We start from the raw sequence: 18,784 nt of genomic DNA on the forward strand, positions 1-18,784 counted from the left end.
TCCCGAGGACCCTGCCTGACCACCCTGCGGTGGGCGGACAGCTGCTCTGAAAGCGCCTGGGGCACCTGCCGAGCTCGCCCTGGGCTCAGCTCCCTCTCCGACTCCTGCCTGCGTGGTGGAGGCAGGAGACTCAAGCCCGACTCCCCCCAGGTGAGTATCCCAGCCCCCGCCTGGCGCACACTGCCCTGGCTTTCCCTGCAGGCCTGTCCCCTGTGGCGGCAGCTCCGTCCCTCCGGCTGCTCTGGCTGGCTCCCGCGTTTTTGGCCCTGGACTCCTTTTCTCTCTGACCCCACCCAGTGGTCAGGAGCCGCCCTTTCTCCCCCTCTCCAAGGTGCCCAGGGCCTGGTGGCTTCCCAGGGCAGACTTCCACCAGGATGGCCACCGGGCAGGCCCAGAGCTCTGCAGCTGGCATCCCCCTGGCGCGGGGCCTGGAGACCCTGTGTGCCGATGCCAGGGGTCCAGGGGTCCTGAGGAGCCCTGGGGACGAAGGTGACCTGGAATGTGGGCTGTTGCCCCTGCGGGGAGACCTTGCCTTTCAGCCCTGGTGGTGGTGGGGTCTGTGCAGCCACTGCCCACGCGAATGCCCACTGCTGTTCCTTCCTGTCCCTCTCTTGGGTCCTGCAGGGGCCTCGCACACCTGTGAAGGTGGAAGAATGGAGAACAGTGACCCGGTGGCTCCCTCTGACTCTGGGCAAGTCTCTAGGACACTGCAGTCCCCCCCAGCCCTGTCCAGTCCCCTGGGCACAGGGCACCCCAGCTGGGGAGGGGCCTGGGACAGGGGTGGGAGCCTGAGGAAGGTCTGAGTACGAGGAGCCCCAGGTGGGTGGGGCTGGGCAGCAGCACCCGGCCGAGGGGCAGCACCCAGGCCTCCACGTGTGGCGATCCTGGGGCCGAGCTGTCCGCAGGCAGGAGTGGGGACGGTCAGGGTGGAGCTCTGACAACCAAGGGTGGGCCTGGTGTGTGGGCGCAGATGTCACCGGGGCTGGGGGTGGTGGGAGGGGTGGAGTGTCCTGAGGTCAGAGGGCAGCTGGACCACGGTGCACAGACGGGGTGTGGGTGCAGTGACTGTCCACGGTGAGGTCCCCAAGATGACTGGGACCTTGGGCAGCTGAGATGGATGATGGGAGGGGGAGACAGAGACTCAAGCTCCACTGAACGCTGGCCCACACTGCCCACAGGTCCCAGGGCCACCACCCCACTGGTCTGCCCTACTCAGTCATTGTCCCCCTGGCTCCAGGCCCAGGCCCAGGTCTCTGGCTCAGCCAGGGGCAGCGGGAGTCACCACAGTGGGCCAGGGAGGGCCGGGTGACTTTGGCTATGGAGGGCTTGAGGGGGCCCTTGGGGCTGGGTCTGACCAGAAGTGGGTGAGCAGGGAGGCTGTGGGGCAGCCTGCCAGGCTGGGCCACTCCTGGAGACTGCGGGAAGCACTAGGCCTGGGTGGGGTGCAGGGTATGGGGTGTGGGGTGCTGGGTGCGGGGTGCCAGGTGTAACGTGCCAGGTGCCGGGTGCAGGATGCTGGGTGCTGGGTGTGGGGCACCAGGTACAGGGTGCCTGGTGGGGGGTGCCGGGTGCAGGGTGCTGGGTGCCGGGTGCAGGGTGCCAGGTGCAGGGTTCAGGATGTGGGGTGCTGGGTGTGGGGTGCTGGTTGCTGGGTGCTGGGTGCAGAGTGTGGGGTGCAGGGCGCTGGGTGCGGGATGCAAGTTGCTGGGTGCAGAGTGTGGGGTACAGGGTGTGGGGCACCGGGTGCAGGGTGCCTGGTGCAGGTTGCTGGGAGCAGAATGCGGGGTGCCAGGTGCAGGGTGCCAGGTGGGGGGTTCAGGGTGTGGGGTGCTGGTTGCAGGGTGCTGGATACATAGTGTGGGGTGCCGGATGTGGGGTGCCAGGTGCGGGGTGTGGGTGTGGGGTGCTGGGTGCAGGGTACCAGGTGTGGGGTTCAGGGTGTGGGGTGCTGGTTGCTGGGTGCGGGTCGCAGGGTGCCGGGTGCAGAGTGTGGGGTGCCGGGTGTGGGGTGCCGGGTGTGGGGTACAGGCAGGTGGGAAGGCCGGGGTGTTGGAAACAGCAGGAAAACACCGCATCCCTGGCAATCAAACCGTCTCCGACTCACGGGGAAACCCGGCTACAGAGCAATCAGCCAGAGGCCCAGGCACCAGCAGATGAGGGACTCACCTGGCTGGGAGACCAGCCCTGACGGACAGCACCCTGGAACATGGCTGCCATTCCCGGAAGGAAGGATGGCCAGGCAGTGACCAGTGAGTGACCAGGACAGTGCTGCCCGAGCTGCCCTCTCAGAGGCCTCTGCAGGAGCGGCCTGCAGCAGGCTGTGGCCACTGGCCCCAATTTCAGCCAACGGCTCGAGGTAGAGTCCGCCAGCAAGGGTGTCTGGCATCCAAGCCCAGGGGCTGGTTCTCTTTGGAACTGGCCAGTCCCTGAGATAAGGGAAAGTCTGTGGTCAGTGAGTGGCCAGGCGGAACTCCAGGTCTCTCCTTGTGGTCAGGGAACCCAGCAAGAAAGAGAAAAACGAGACCAGAGACTACTGGGCAGAGTGCAGGTGTGGGGGGCAGCCTTGGCGGGGTGCCCTTTGGTGGGCACACCTGCTTGGGGGCCCCTAAGTGCACAGCCCAGGAGCAGATGATGATGGCAAGGGCCAGAGGTTGGAGGTGACCAGTCAGGTCAGGCGATGCCAGCAGAGCCCAGCAGAGGAGACCCGATGCTTCTGCCCTGGGTGGGGCTGGGACAGTCTGTGGGGCAAGGGGGTATGTCCAGGTGTCTGGCAGTGTCCCACCATGTGGGCGGGCCCAGCTGGAGGATGTGCCCACCTGCCCATCATGGGGCCTCGCCATGGCGTCCTGCTCCTCTGGCTGCTGTGGTCTGGGCCTGGCCCTGGTCAGGACCCTCCTGCCTGAGCCCGAGGCCAGCCTCAGGAACTGGATTCAGCATCCACCTCCCGCCCTGGTGCTCAGCTGCCCAGCAAGGGCACTCGGCTGGCCTCAGGGCACTGTGATCCCTTCTGCTCCCACATTCAGGCCACCTCACACGGGCCTTAGCTTGCCCTGCCCTTTCCCTGACCCCAGCTGGCTGCGGGGGAGACCACCCATTCCCAGACTGCACGGTGTGGTCCAGGGGCTGCGGCCTCCACTCTGAGGCTGCTGACGGCCTCCTCTCCAGGACTCCTCCTTGGGCCGACTGCAGCACTTTTTTTAGTGGCTGGTCTCTGCCTGGTCCTTGGCATCTCCACGTTCAGACCCATGACTTAGAGGCACCTGGCACAGCCCCTACCTCCTATAAATGACCAGCTGTGTCGGGGAGCAAGGGGACAGCAGACGCCAGCCGTGGACACAGGATGCCCAGCCCCGTCTTCCCCAGCAGCCCAGCTCCAAATCCAGGGGCAGCAGGTGGAGGGGAGTTCCCCATCCTCTGGGTCGTGGGATGGAGTCTTGGAGCCAACATGTCTGGGCGCTGTCACCTTGGGCCATGTCCAGCGGAGCCTGCCCTCTCCTTGGGGCCCTTCCCTCTGCTCCTTGCCCCTGGTGTGGGGTGGACCTCTCAAGTGTCCCTGCTAGTCCAGGTCCTCACTGGTTCCCGGGCAGCCAGGATGCTGGACCTCCGGGCCTGCTCAGGCAATCTGTGACAGGCCAGGTACAGGCCTTGGAGGGACCCCGCCGGGCTCCCCCAACCCTGGTGGACTGCCTGCCCCTCCTCGGGGTCCTGAGCCCAAGCGCCAGGCCCAGGCTCAGCCTGGAGGGAGGCCAGTCCATGTGGGGAGGGAGGTTTCAGGGCCAAAGGTGGATGCCCCGCCAGGTGCCCTGCCAGGTGACAGGGACACACACTGGCTGAGAGATAAAGTCACCCGAAGGGGAGTCTCTTTGGGCTCAGCAGGAGCCCCCTGGCCTGTGGTTAGTTGAGGGCCCCTGGCCCATGTGGTTAGTTCAGAGGCACCCCCAGCCCACGTGTTAGTTCAGGGACCCCTGCCCACATGGATAGTTCAGGACCCCCTGGCCCATGTGGTTAGTTCAGGCCCCCCCCCCAGCCCATGTGGTTAGTTCAGGATCCCCGGCCCACATGGATAGTTCAGAGGCCCCCACTAGCCCACGTGGATAATTCAGGACCCCCCGGCCCACATAGTTAGTTCAGGGTCCCCCAGCCCACGTGGTTAGTCCAGGGGCCCCAGCCCACGTGGTTAGTTCAGCCCCCCCCCCCCCCATGGCCCATGTGGTTAGTTCAGGTCCCCCAGCCCAAATGCTTAGTTCAGGGGCCCCCTGGCCCACATGCTTAGTTCAGGGTCCCTCTGCCCACATGGATAGTTCAGGGCCCCCAGCCCATGATTTAGTTCAGGGACCCCCTGCCCACGTGGTAAGTTCAGGACCCCTGGCCCACGTGGTTAGTTCAGGACCCCCGGCCCACGTGGTTAGTTCAGGATCCCCTGGCCCACGTGGTTAGTTCAGGGCCTCCGGGCTGTGCAGCCCAGGGCTGAACGGGTCATACCAGGGTGTGGCTGATGAGCTCACCTGCCTTTCCAGCGTCTGGCCCATGGGGCAAGCAGGCGCCTGAGCCACACCTCGGCACCCCCTGGGGGACCCTGCTCCATGGACAGATGTGGGTGGACGTACGTTTTCCCACGGAGGTAATAAGGCTCCCAGCCCCGGGCTGCAGAGAGGAAGTGGTGAATGCCCCCCTCTGACTAATGCCCAATCAGTCCTGTGGCTGTGGGTGGCCCCCAGTAGTACCCACTGCCCTCACTGTCCATCTGTATTTGGGAGTGTCCCTGAGGGACAGTGGGGGGCAGGGCCACACCTTACAGGCTCCCTGGCAGTAAGGCCAGCTCCCAAGGCTGGCCCTGGTGTCCCTGCTGAAGCCTCGGGTGATCTGGCTGTAGGGCCCAGGGGTCAGGCTGGCAGGATCCGCCGTGGGTGTCCAGCGTGTCTCAGAGATAGCCACCTCGGCCCCCGTGGATAGTTCAGGGACCCCTGCTGGGGCAGATGGGACACCAGTGCTCCTGCCTAGTGGCCTCCCCGGGCGGGCTGCCTGCAGTGTAGACCTCTCCTGCCACCCTGAGCCTGCACCTGTGCCTGCAGTGTAGACCTCTCCTGCCACCCTGAGCCTGAGCCTCAGGGGCCTGTGGGGCCCTCCTCTGTCCAGCAGATGCTGAGGGGGCTCCATGGCCAGGGAGAATAGCGACCAACCAGGAGGAGGCCGACCTGCCCTCCTGGACCCGTGGTCAGGAGCAAGAGACATGCCCACTGAGACCTGAGCTGGGCAGAGGAGCACCGGGCCCTGTGACACTGCAGGGTGGACTGGGGGTCTGCCCCCCCGGGTCCCCACCCCGCCTGCTGCTTGGCCCTTGGAGCTCCTGCCTCGGGCACTGCCAGGACTCACCCCCAGAGGCTCAGCTTGACGTCAGAAGCTCTGCTCTTGTCTTTAGGTCCCGTCGGAGGAATCGATGGCTCCTCTGAACCTGAAGGAGGGAGTGGTTCAGATCGGGATGCTCCGTCCTGGTGAGATGTGCGGTTGCTCCTGCGAGGACAGGACTGGGAACGAGGACAGGCAGGACCCTGCCCCGTGCGGCCCTGCTGGACACTCGATCCGCCTCTCAAGCCTGGGATGGGATCCCGGGTGGTAGACAGGGAATGGGCTGTGTGGGGGCATCGCAGGCCCCCTCCGCCCCGAGAGCAGTTCCCCGAGGGTCACGAAGGGCGAAAGCCCAGGGTTGCGCGTTCACCTGGGTCCGTTAGACCCCCTGGACACTGGAAATGGAACCGTTGTTTCAGAGGGACCTTCTTATTCTAGTTAACTCGGTGTCTCTGCACCTCCACGGAGCTGCTGGGCTCCTGCAGCGGCTCTGCTGATCCCCCCACATGGACGACGTGTGCTGCTGGCCAAGCCAGGTCCCCTCAGGGAGGCTTTCCCCAGCCTTTCCTCCTGAGCACTGTCTGGACAGACGGGGAGACGTGTGTCGGTACTTTGGAAATGCAAGAAGTCAGGGTTTTGGGGCAGAAGATTACCAAGCAATCCAGCAGGCTCACTCCCTCTTGAAAGCCTGGTGTAGGCAGTAAGAGTCCTGTGTGTGCACACAGTGACCCACCCCTGTGCATGTAAAGGACCTGGAGTCAGCAGGCTGAGGAGACTCGCATCCAGGTCCACGGCACACTCTTCCCAGGAGACAAGGTGTGGAATCAACCCATGTCCATCAACAGATAAAGGGGTGAACGTGGTCCGCACATACAATGGAATACTAGGCAGCCAGAAAAACGATGAAGTCCTGTCATTTGCCACAAGTGGCTGGACCTGGGGGGCAAGATGCTGAGTCAGGTAGAGAGAGGCAAATCCTGCCCAATCTCACATGTGGACTCTGAAGAGTGGAGCTCACAGAAGCATGCGGTAGTAGGTGGCTGCCAGGGCGTGAGGGCAGAGGGAAAGGGCAGGCAGTTCCAATCAGGAGGGAGGTGTGACCTGCCAGTTAGCTGAATTCAACGTCCCACCTCGTCACATGATCATAGCATGACAATGTCCCTATAACTAGATATGACTATTATTTTCCAATGTTCAATTACATAAAAGTCGACGTCTTCCGTCTGTGGCTGTCTCTGGCAATTCTGCAGCCTGGTTTCCAGAAGTGCAGGGGAGGTCTCCACAGGCAGGACCTGCTGAGCCGATGACGTGTGCTGAGTCTCTGCAGCCATAGTTTGGGGACAGAGAAAATCTCTCTCAGGGGGCTCCCAAGGGGAGGTAGCTGGGAAGCCCTCATGGGGAGTAGGCTGCATGGGCAGCTGTCCGTGCAGGCCGTGGGCACTGGACACCACGTCCACGCCTAAGGATGGCCATGCATGTCAGGAGCTTGTCGAGGACTCAGCTCCTCCGCCGACCTGAGGCAGGGCCGGCCTGCTTTTTCTGGTCTAATGCCTGGGTCCTTGGTCTACTTTTGAGTTCTGTATGAGGTGAGGGATAGGGGTTCCATTTGATCTACTCCATATGGATTCCCAGTTTTCCCGCACCATTGGGGAAGAGGCTCTCTGTCTCCACTGTATGTTTAGGGCACCTTTGTCGGGTATGGGATAACTGTATTCATGTGTGTTTGTCGCTGGGTCCTCTGTTCTGTACCGTGGGTCTTCACGTCTGTTTGGTGCCAAGACCATGCCATTTTGGTTCCTGGAGCTCTGTAGTGTGATTTAAGTCTGGTATTGTGAGGCCTCCTGTATCACCTTTCACACTAAGGAGTGCTTTGGCTATTCTGGGCCTCTTATTTTTCCAAATGGATTTCATAATTGCTTTTTCTATTTCTATGAAGAATGTCATTGGGATTTTAATAGGAATTGCATTCCTCAATAAGACTTCTAAAGTACAAGAAGTAAAATCAGGAATCAATAAATGGGATGGTATCAAACTAACACTTCCTCACTGTATAGAAAACAATCAAGAACGTGAAGAGAGAGCCTACAGAATGGGAGAAGATCTTTACCACCTGCACCTCTGATAGAGCATTGATCTCCAGGATGTATAAAGAACTCAAAAAAACTTAACACCCAAAATCTCCCAAATGACCCAATCAATAAATGAGCAAAGGAACTAAACAGACACTTCACAGAGGAAGAAATATAAATGGTCAAAAAAAAAAAGATATAAAAATGTTTAACATCTCTAGCAATTAGAGAAATGCAAATCAAACTAGTGAGATTCCATCTCACTCCAGTCAGAATGGCAACAATTAAGAATACAAGAAACAATTTACGTTGGTGAGGATGTGGTGAGGATTTGGATTCCAGAGAGATTAACTAAGGTCCTGACCCAGTGATTGTCTGGAGTCGGGGGTCTGTTTGTGTGTTTCCACAGGGAGAACAGCAGCCGATTTGGATTCCAGAAAGATTAACTAAAGCGATTTCTACAGACCAAAAAGAAGATGATTTGGCTCAAATCCATAACAACTGATATCTAAAACTCCAGTTTGGCTATTCTTACATCTGCGACAGAACCAGGATGCTTTTTTCAATATCTATTTTATTATTGCCCTTTCCCACATCATGAAGTTCTATTTTGTTTTTTGAGCTCATACAGACCTAGGTTAATGTTTTGCTGATCAGTTCTATTTTTTGACTATAGAATTTTTAAACATTGCAATGGAGATTTCACCTGTAAAAAGTTATAAGGCCTTTACTATTATGTTATGTGTTGTATGTATTATATTATGTGTGCACACTTGTGTTTTGTGTTGTATGTTTGAATGTACGTTTGTCCATACATCATATATGATGAGTGCTCGTGAAAAAATGGATCCAAATATTTTTTTTCACGTGATTTAAATGGTTTAATTTAAATTGGGTAAACAGCTGTTGAGGATTGTTTTAAAATGTGAACAAAAAAGGAGGTTAACAGATCTGTTTTTTTACTTTCACCTTTCCATTTCATTATATTTAATAATTCTTTTCAAGACAATGTAAATTGTTAAGAAAATTGTTTTCTTTTAGTGCCTTCTGGAATGTTACATAATTTTTTTCTTTAGCCATTATTGCCAGAATCCCTATCTTCATCCCAGTGCCGGTGAAGACAAAGATAAAACCAATCTACAGCTTCTGCAATAGCCATCACTGAACTGCTTGCAGAACTTGCCTGGACTATGCATCACTTGTATGCATTGTGAGCTCACCTGTATGCATTGTGAACTATCTGTTGGTGCAGCGACTTGTGGTAGTGTTGGGGTATTTTTGCTGATGATGTCATCGGTGGTACAATTTTTCCAAAAGGAGCCGTCAATTGGCTTGGTGTATCTTCCTCCCTTCTGCTTGTCATGGTCGTCAGCTAAAATTTGGGGGCCAACAGAGGTGAGGCAAAGAACCCCCCCCCCCCCCCGCGCTGGTACAAAGACCTCTCCACAGGTGTGGCTATATACTGGACCGGTAGTCAGTGACGGGTAAGATCCAATTGCAATGGTACCAACCTAAGACAGGAGGCTGACGCCTTGAGGTCAGCTCATCCGATAACGGGTAAGAACCATATGTACTATTGGACAACCTAAGGCAGGCACGGTCCCTAAGCCACATGCTTGTTGTTTAAACAGAGAAGGGGAGATGTTGAGAGCCACAGCCAAAGGGGCCCCAGCAAACTTTCAGACTGCCAGCTGATGATTGGCTCACAGCGCCCCAGCAACATCTAGCTGATTGGCTCCTCTGCGGTGATGCTCATTGGGCTGTTTCCCTGCCCTTTCAGACCATGGAGCTGCTCATTGGGGGACTTTTTTTTGGCTCCACCCATGTGACCCAGCCAATCGGCCTCAAGAGCAGGAGGAGTGGGGGAAGTGGAGAGGCTTGTGGGAAGCCGGTGGTGGCAGTTGGGCTCTGAGGGTTTTTCCTGAGAGGCTGTTTTGTTTGGCGTGTGTGGTTCTAAAAATAAAGTTAGTTTGTTTTGACAAGTGGCTCCTGATTGTGCCCAGCCAGACTGCGGCAAGATTCCATCTCACTCCAGTCAGAATGGCAACACTTAAGAATACAAGAAACAATTTACGTTGGTGAGGATGTGGTGAGAAAGGTCCACTCACACATTGCTGGTGGGACTGCAAATTGGTGCAACTATCATGGAAAGCAATATGGAGATTCCTTAGAAAACTTGAAGTGGAACCACCCAGCTACCCCACTCCTAGGTTTATACCCACAGGACTTAAAGTCAACATACTGTAGTAACACAGCCACATCAATGTTTATAGCAGCTCAGTTCACAATAGCCAAGCAATGGAAACAACTATCCTTCAACATGAACGGATAAAGAAAATGAGATATTTATATACAATGGAATATTACTCAGCCTTAAAGAAAAATGAAATTATGGCATTTGCTGGTAAATGTACAAAACTGGAGAATATCATGCTAAGTGAAATAAGTCAGTCCCCAAAAACCAAATGCCAAATGTTCTCTTTAATATGTTGGCGCTAGCCCACAACAAGGGAGGGTGGGGAGGGGAACAGAGGTCCATTGGATCAGACAAAGGGGAATGAAGGGAGGGAGGGGGCGGGGAACAGGAAAGACAGTAGAACTAATCAGACACGCAGATCACTTCTCGGCCAGAACATAACTGAATGGCCTCTTCTCCAGATTCCGATTGAGTCCTCCGCTGAACCCTCTTGAGCCCAGTCTTAGCTGACCACGGTCCTTTTGGCATTCTGGTCTTCGGAGCTTCCCCCAGGATTGGCCACTCAGCTCAGCTTACAACAATCTAAGGCATTTCCAGCCCGCACTGCTACCATCTCAAATTCCTCCTTCCAATCCCACAAAGCTCCGTAAGCTCCTGAACCCCACTCCTGGTACCAAATTCTGTTTTAGTCAGCTTTTCTGCTGTTGTGACTAAAAGAGCCGACCAGAACAATTGTAAAGGAGGAAGAGTTTATTTGGGGGCTCACAGTTTCAGAGGTCTTAGTCCACAGAAGTCTGCTCCATTCCTCAGGGCTCAGGTGAGGCTGAACATCCTGGCGGGAGAGGGAGGCAGAGGGCAGCAGCTCACGTGAGGATCAAGAAGCAGAGAGACTCCACTTGCCAGGTACAAATGCACCCCAAAGCCACGCCCCAATGCCCACCTCCTCCAGCCGCACCCCACCTGCCTCCAGTTGCCACCCAGTTAATTCCATCAGGGGATTAATGCACTGATTGGTTAAGAAGCTCACAACCCAATCATTTCTCCTTTGAATCTTCTTGCATTGCTTTTGGGGGACACCTCACATCCAGGCCCTAACAGTCATGTACAACTAAAAAGAACAAATACAGAAACAAAAGAAAAAATAAGACGGCCCGGTGCTGGTGAGTGCCGCACCTGCAGCAGGCTCTGTGGAGCACCGCATGGTGGCTGTCAGGTGGCTCCAGCCGGCTTGTCTCCCGCCACTGACCCAGGGCCGTCTGTCCTGGGGGAGCCCCCACACTCCTCCTGAGCCTGGGTCACGGTCCAGCGTTTCGTCCTTTGCACTTTCAAGTCCTGCGACGCCTGGAAGCTCCTCCGGGAAGGTTTTTGGCGTCCCTCCTCTGCACGTGTCCATCTTCCTCTTGGCCACGGTTCTCGGTGGGTGTGGCCAGTCCCCAGGTCCTGTCTCTGGCTGACCTTAGGCCAGCGGCCTCTTCTCTAACTCCAGGGTGCTGGGCTCCAGCTTCCCGCCTCTCTGCCGCACCGGGTCCTGGTTGGCTGCTCCTCCTCTTTCACCCACTTTAGTCAAGTGCTCCCAGAGCTGGACACCTGGACCCCAGCAGGAACCCAGCTTTGCCGAGGGCGTTGCATGACTGACAGGTGCCGGGGCCAAATCACAGACTGGCCTTGAAAGAAGCGCCATGATTGGTCCCTGACGATGGCTCCCGTGTTAACTGTGTTGTGATTGGTGGAGGCTGAGGGCGGGGCATGAGGCTTTTACTTGACAGCTGTCACTTAGTTAACCCATCCTGGACTCTGGCGTCCAACCCGTGTGCTGGGCTAGACTGAAGTGGGGACTGACCGTGTTAGCTGCTGTTATTATTGGCATCTCCTGGTCTCACCTGGGGCATGGGGACACCGCTGGCAAGGTAACCAGGGTGTCCCCAGGGGCCACCTGCCCTGCTTCCTGAGCTCTGTGCTCTGTGCCCGAGCAGGCAGGGCAGCCTTCCTGGAGGGGGGGCGAGGTAGTGATGAGCTGCCCTGAGGCCGAGGGGCGCGGGCATTCTGGAAGGTTAGGGCCACGGAAATGAGCTTCGTGTATTATCGCCTTCACATTCTGACTCAGGTCAGGAAGAGAGGAACTGACGGCGGTTTCCCTAGATCCCCAAGTGTGGCACGAGCCAGGCGGTGTTTCTGGCTCTGATTTGTATCCAGTGGGTTTTAATTAAAGTCTCCTGCTTGGGGAGAGCGTCTAGGGCTAGGGTGTTTGGAGAGTCAGGGGTCGTGTTGTGACGGAGCTGTACCCTCGGTACCTGGGGCCTGGCTAGAAATGGGAAACAGGTCTGGTGCCAGGCCCTGGCCTGTGTGGATGGATGGGCGTCAGGTGACCACCTGGCTGAGCAGGGAGCCTGGCACAAGCTGGTTGGAGAGCAGCGAGACAGCACCGGTGCCAGAGTGGAAGGGCCAGAAGAGGGCGTGGTCACGGAGGGGGGACTCTGGAAGCTTCCGGGGGCAGCAGGTGCCCCGAGACTCAGGAGGGAGGGCCAGGCTCCTGCAGCCCTGTGGCTCCTCCGCGCCAGAGACCTGCATCATGTTCCTGCAGCACCCTCTGCTTGGAGTCTTGGTGCCTCGCCTGCCTGCTTTGGGAGACGCCAGCCCTGACTCCCCCTGCATTTATGCTGGGTCGAGGCGGTGGACAGCGGCCTGGGAGAGGTGAGAGGGTGGCCCTGTTGCTCCTGGAGCATGGGGCTCTCTTTTGGGTCAGGGTCTCTCCTGGGGTTCTGGGGTCTCCCCTCCTGGGGTTCAAGGGTCCCTCATTCCTCTCAGCAGACCCACTTTGCTGGTTCCTGTCTTCGAATTCATGTTTAAAACTCGCCTCTGGAGCAGGGGGTCAGATGCCCCAGGTGGAGATGGGGGGCGAGTTCAGAATGGAGAAGCCAGGCCCTGGGCTGAGAGCATCCCAAGTGCAGCCCCTTGTTCAGGGACCAGGGCTTGGACTGGGGGGGCTGCTCCCCATCTTCCAGGAGGCTGAGGCTGGTCTGGACCAGAGTTTGGGGTGAGTCCCTCCAAGGTGGGGCTGCTGAGCCTGCAGGGTGCAGGGCGGGGTGGCTGGGCTGGGAGGGCTCTCAACAGCGCTCCTTCTCCACCCGATCCTGGACTTCCTCCTGATTTCTCTTGGTCCCTGGGGTGGCCTCTGGCCGTGGGGGTGTCCTTCCCCAGCCAGGAATCCCGGGTGCATGTCACAGACATCAGGGTGACAAAGAAGTCCACTCTGGATGCCAGGCTTAGGACTCTGGTCACCTCTGTGCTTCCTGCCCTCAGGACGGTGCTGGGACATGGCTCAGGACTAGGGCACTTGCCTGGCTTTGACCCCTGCCATGGGAAAAAAGAAAGAAAAACCTTTCCCTTTTTCTCTCTAGATTAATTGCTTGTAGAATTTTTACCAATTGGGTTTACTTTTTGATGGGTGAGTAATTCTGAGGCACGTGCTGCTCTGATTCACGTAGCCTTTGGTGACAATGCTCAGGGTCCTTAGCCTTATCACTTTGTCTTCTCTATGTGAGCAAGTTTTTAAAACATAACAGAAGCAGGCAGGAGCCGTGCTGTGAGCACAGGCTGCCCCGTGCGGTGTCCAGGCTGTCCACTGGGGCAGGAGGACCCGACACCCTTGGGAGACAGAGCTGGGAGCCGTCTGCCAGGGCTGTTCTGGGCGGTGCTCCTGGGACAGCCCTGAAGTTGGGCTGCAGGTCTGCAAACCCAGGAGACTGGCCGTCCGTCCCTGGGCCACACAAGTGTGGGGCCAGCTCCCAGGGCCACCTGCCACAGGTGAGCTGGCTGCACAGGGCGGGGGCACTGAGGCCATCGGGTAGTGAGTGAGCTCCCTCAGGTCTCTGGTGGGTGGGGGGTGGCAGAGTGCACAGGGCACAGGGGCATCTGGGGCACCTGGGATCTGGGGGATGGGCTGTCCTGCCACCTTTCACCTGGGGACAAAGAAGGCTCTGCTCTGGGACGCACCCTGCTTTCCACCGGCCTCGGCCCCCGGGCTCCCTGAGAGGTGGACGCCGAGACCTGCTTCCTGGTTGTGGAGTTGCACACACTGGTCTCTCAGGGACGCAGCAAAGCCCACAGCCCTGAGGCAGCAGCAGGCCCCTCTGCACCCCGCACGTGGGGACTCCTGGGTGTCTCTGCTGCGTCCGTGGGGACGTGGCGCCAGCACCCGACCTCTTCAGACCCACTGTGTCCTTCCTCGTTGGTTCCCTTGACCAAGGAATCGGCCCTTAAAGACTCTCAGAGCGCAGAAGCCTGAGGTGGCCTGGGCCCTGTCGCTATCCCCACATGTCCTCCCTGTCACAGCCTCTGCCATGGTGGCTCCTGGAGGGCAGGAGACCCGCCTGAGCTTTTGGGCAGGTGCATGAGCCATTTTTCTGTGTCCCCACTGGCTACGGAAACTCCCCTTGACCAGGCCCCTGGCCCCTGGAGTGTTGAGGGCCACAGCCGAGTCGGGATGACGCATGGCATTTTGCCAGAAGTAGTGGTTGAGAGGTGACGCCAGCGAGCCATTAAGATGATGACTTTTGAGTTCTCGCGGAGTTCTGGTTGAGCTCTCTCGGGGATGCCTGGAGAGCTCACGTTGGCTGGTGAGGTTCCGGTGGAGGGAGTTCCCGTGTGGGGTGTGTCCGGGGAGGAGGCGGCCCGAGCGTGGTGTCCCGGGAGTGCGGAGAATAAAGGAGTTCCTGTTTGGAACCTACAGGGCTGTGTGGCGGCTTGGTTATTTGTGCCCAGCCAGACTGCGGCACTGGAGGCCCTTCCCTGCCCGGGACCCCAGGCCTGCTGCCCCCAGCCCCGCTCCCAGCAGACCAGGGAGCGCACGCCTTGTCTCCTTCTCCAGCGCCCGGCTGGGTCTGCGCACCGCCACCGGCCAGGAACTCACGCTCGGCCCGTAAACCACGCGCCCTGGCAGGTGTCAGTACTGCAGGGATTGAGATGCCACTCAGCGCCAGGTCTGTCTAGATGACAGTGCCTCATCAGAAAACATTGGGGGCTTAGGAGAGATGGACCAGGCAATCCCCAAACAATTTATCTCAGAAACCAATTCCCAGGAAGTTCACCCAGGAGGCTGCAGCCGCAGGAGCTCTGTCTCATACACAGTGAGCTCCGGGCTCCTTTTCTGCCTGTGCGGGGGTTGTCCTTCGGTGCTCAGTCCACACGGCTCCCCGAGGATGCTCAGTCTTCAGCCACCCCAGGCACGCCCCAGAGACGGGTGTCACCCATCACCTCTGTCCTGGTCCAGCTCCCGTCACCAATCCAGGGGTGGCAGACCCCTGGCACCTCTCCTCCTGGGCCTTGTGCTGAGTCAGGGCTGTCCTTGCTCCACCTCCTGCAGGACTGTCCAAAGGCTGCTGCAGGGCAGCACCTGGGCCCTGCAGCGATTCTGTGCTCCCCCATGAGCCCTGCGCCTGGCCCTGTGGCTCCCAGCACATACTGTCCCCTCGACCTTCACCCCTCAGCGGGGGGGCTGCTGCCGGCACACCCAAGGTCTGGTTCTGGAGCCAGCTCCTCTCTGGAGAGCTGTGTGGCCTTGGGCAAGACTCCAGACTTCTCTGAGCTTCTCGTGTCAGCTGTCCAGTGGGTGGGGACAGCTGCTGCGGCAGACCTGGGGTGAGGGTCAGATGCTGGGGTTCAGCTCTAACTGCTCAGACCAGGAAGAACCTGCAGCCAATGGAGGGACACTCCCAGGCTGGGCCAGATCTGCCTGGGGGCAGGGACAGGTGGCTCTGGTGCTTGGAGCTCTGGGCTGGCAGCTCACCCTGAGGCAGAGGTCCTGGGGAGAGCGGCCCGAGGCGCCCTGGACCCATCCTCAGGGGAGGAGTCTGCAGGGGTCGGTGGGGCTGGGGGAGCCCCCCTCCCTGGCTGCGCAGCCCAGGGGTGAGTCCCAGTGAGGAAGCGCCTCTCCGCCTGCCGTGACCCAGGTCTCCACGAGGCTCAGGAGGCTGTGGGCACAGGCAGGTCCTTCCAGGGACAGTGGACACAGTTCTGGTTCCTCGATGTCCCCCTAGAGAGGAGGCCTGAGCACAGCCCGGAGCAGCTGGTGTGAGTGGCCAGCCAGGCTCTGCCCCACGGCGCCTCCGGGCCTGTGCTCCTCAGGGTGCCGGGGACAGAGCTCCCGCTGCCGGCCAGCGCCCTTCCCTGGCCCCTGGGCTTCGGGGGTCTCAGGTGGCTAGAGACAGCCAGAGAGCTCAACACAAGGCATGGGGATGGCAGTCGAGGCACCAACGCAGAGCGGGGAAGGGCCGCTGGAGGAAGGCCCTGGGGCCATCTGCCCTTGGGACAGCAGCCACCTCAGGAGCCCTCACAGGCCAAGGCAGGGGAGAGCCAGGGAGCATGAGGGACAGAGGACACGACAGAGCACAGACACTTGATAGCCCCTTCACTGCTGGCCGGATGCACCCACCCAGGGCTGGCTCAGGCAGAGGTGGGGAGGGTCCCCAGGGGCTCTGCAGGACTTCTCCTGTGCCTGTGGCCAGGTTCCAGAGGCCCCCCCCGTGTTGCAGCTGATGGGCAGGACCGTGGTGGTCCTCAGAGTTCCCCAAACGCTAAAGCTGTGGCCTCCCATCCACCTGGAGGTGGCGGGTGGGACGGGACGTGGGACTCCTGTGGCCTGGTGGAGGTCACTTGGGCCCATCTGCTTTAGTGGACTCTCCCCACCAGGAGCCTTTAGTGGACTCTCTCCCCATTCCTGTTGTGCAGGTGGAGCTCGGGCACCGTCCAGCTGCCCTTCCTGAGACAATTGGAAGACCCCAAACAAGGGAGACTAAAAAGGACCAGCGTAACGTGGAACAACACATTCACCTCAACGTAAGAAGGGTGGTGACATCCATGTGCCATGGGACTCCCCACGTGACCACTTTAAGGTGCACTGTCCAGTGGCATCAGGCCAAGCCAAGCATGGTGAGGCCACCTCACCATCCCCAGGACCTGCCATCTCCCAAACAAAACTGTCCCCTCCCCAGCAGCAGCGACCACCTTGGAATGTGGCCACCCCAGGTGCCGGGCAGCAGGACTCCTACAGCATTTGCCCGGTGGCCGGCCCACATCACCGGCTCGTTCTCAACGGTCACCCACGTTACCTCGTGCCTGCCTTTCCTTTTCCTTCGGGACTGGGTGACATTCCACTGCGTGGACATCTTGTTTGGCCGTCACCTGTGGACAGACACCTGGCTGCCGTGACTAAGGCTGTCACAGCGTGGTGTGCGGTCACCTTGCGACTGCTTTCAGCTCCTTTGCCTGCGCCGGAGACAGAGTTGCTGGACCACTCATTGAGAAGCCAGCTGCACTGACCCCGGCGCAGGGGTCCTGCGTTCTCCGCGTGCTGGCCAGCGCCTCTTGTTCTCTGTGTGGACAGGTAGTAGGGGCCGTCCCCATGGGCGGAGAGGCCGTCTCTCCCTGTGGTCCTGACTTGCCCTTCCCTAGCCACGTGCTGCGGGGCATCTTTCCTGAGCGTTCTGGACATCTCAACATCTTCAGAGATGTCCAGGTCTGCGTGAGTGCTGGGGCCACCCGAAGGCAGTGCCGTGGGGTGGGGCCAGGAGGGGTGCTGGCGTGGTGGGCTCCAGGAAGGCTCCTGCTGACCTGCAGACGGCTGCCTGCCCAGCAGACCTCACATGCACACGCTAACCCTCATGGGCCCGGCTGTCGAAGCCCATCGAACCCTGTCCACCCAACTCCAGGAGCCCGGAGGCGGGGGCTCGACTTGCGGGGTCTGGGCTCACTGCCTCGGGTCCTCGCAGGTCCCCGGTCTGATTTTGAACTGGATCGTCATGTGCTGCTCAGTTCTTTGTATAGTCAGGATTGAAACCATCCAGGGGTGTGAGTACGGCCTTTCCCCCTCCTCGGTGGCTCTGTCACTCTGCCGAGGCTCCTGTGGTGGCCGGAGGGTTTAGGTGTCGATGAGGTCTTGTTCCTTCTCTCTGTGGTCTCAGAGTCACATCCCAGAGCCGTGTCACGGAGCTGGCCCTGTGTTTATTCTGAGGGTTGAAGCCACCAGCTCTGAGGCAGGCTGTGGAGCTGTCGTGAGGCGGTTTTGCATATGGTGTCCCATAAGGGGACCCTGAGAAGACAGAGTGAAGCAAGGGCCCCGACGGCAGCGCCCGCCCCAGAAGGCAGCTGGGCAGATGGCCTGTGGGAGGGGGAGGCTGGGCACAGAGGAGCTGGACTCAGAGATGCTGCTTCCCTGAGAGCCCGGCCTCCGCTGGCCTGGACAGAAGGCACCAGAGAGCTCTTGCCTGAGCCCAGCCCCAGTGCAGCCAGGCCTGTCCCACAGGGGACTCGGGCCTGGGTCCTCTGCCAGAACCTGACTGCAGAGGGTGACACAGTGGCCAGGGCAGTGCCCACCCAGAGACAGAGGTGTGGCTTCTCCTCCCAGGGCTGGGGGCAGAGGGCTGGATGGCCAGGGGGCTGGATGGCCCTCAGCGGCTGCCTTCGCCCCTCTCTCCCCTCCGTCCCCCTCCCACCGTCCCTCCCCCCTTCCTTCCTTGAGACTGTAGGGTGGTGTCCCCAACCTGGGGTCCTGTTTCCCTCCTGGAAAAGCCACGACCCCCGCTGACCTTGGCATCCTGGGAGAGAAAGGCTGCCCACTGAGCAGAGACCAGGGAGGACCCCAGAAGGAGGGCCAGGCAGACCCAGGGGTCAGGAGGAAAAGCAGGGTCCTGTGTCTTACCTGTCCAGCAGAGGCAGTCTCTGGGGGAGGTCACCTCCAGGGTGGAGGCCGGGGCAGCCCTCCAAGGCCTGAGCTTCCTCCAGCAAAGCCTTCCATGAGGTTTTGGTGGGCAGCGCATGGGCACAGTGGCCGGGCAGGGTCTGGGTGGACAGCCAGGGGCCCCAAGGCATGTGTGCCCTGCCCCGGGAATGGGGGTGTCCAGGGTCAGCAGTTGTGGAGCTGCTGGGCAGGAGGGAGCCGCTGGGAGGACTGAGTGCCCAGCGCAGCCCTGAGGGCTCAGGCCTGTCCCGTCAGCAGCCCTCGACGGCCGCTCCTCGGGGGCAGCTGAGGAATTCTGCTGGGCGCAGAAGTGCCTGGGCGAAGAGCCTCCTGAGCAGGACCCACTGATCCCCCCGCTTGTGTGAGGGGTGCTTGGGTGGTGGTGGCCTCTCCCTCAGGGCCTGGCCGTGGGCCGAGGGGGAAGCGGCCTCTGTCCCT

General features: G+C 59.4%; 1 protein-coding gene across 1 annotated transcript; it reads right to left on the reverse strand.

Annotated features, from left to right (window-relative positions):
• Positions 1 to 1,427: 1,427 nt before the first annotated feature.
• On the reverse strand, positions 1,428 to 2,075 carry LOC139705051 (splicing factor 3A subunit 2-like). The gene has a single exon (XM_071609240.1). It carries the CDS (start codon positions 2,073 to 2,075, stop codon positions 1,428 to 1,430), a length of 648 nt encoding a protein of 215 aa, XP_071465341.1.
• Positions 2,076 to 18,784: the final 16,709 nt, after the last annotated feature.

This window comes from Marmota flaviventris, chromosome 3, assembly GCF_047511675.1.
Source record: "Marmota flaviventris isolate mMarFla1 chromosome 3, mMarFla1.hap1, whole genome shotgun sequence".
NCBI lineage: Eukaryota > Metazoa > Chordata > Mammalia > Rodentia > Sciuridae > Marmota > Marmota flaviventris.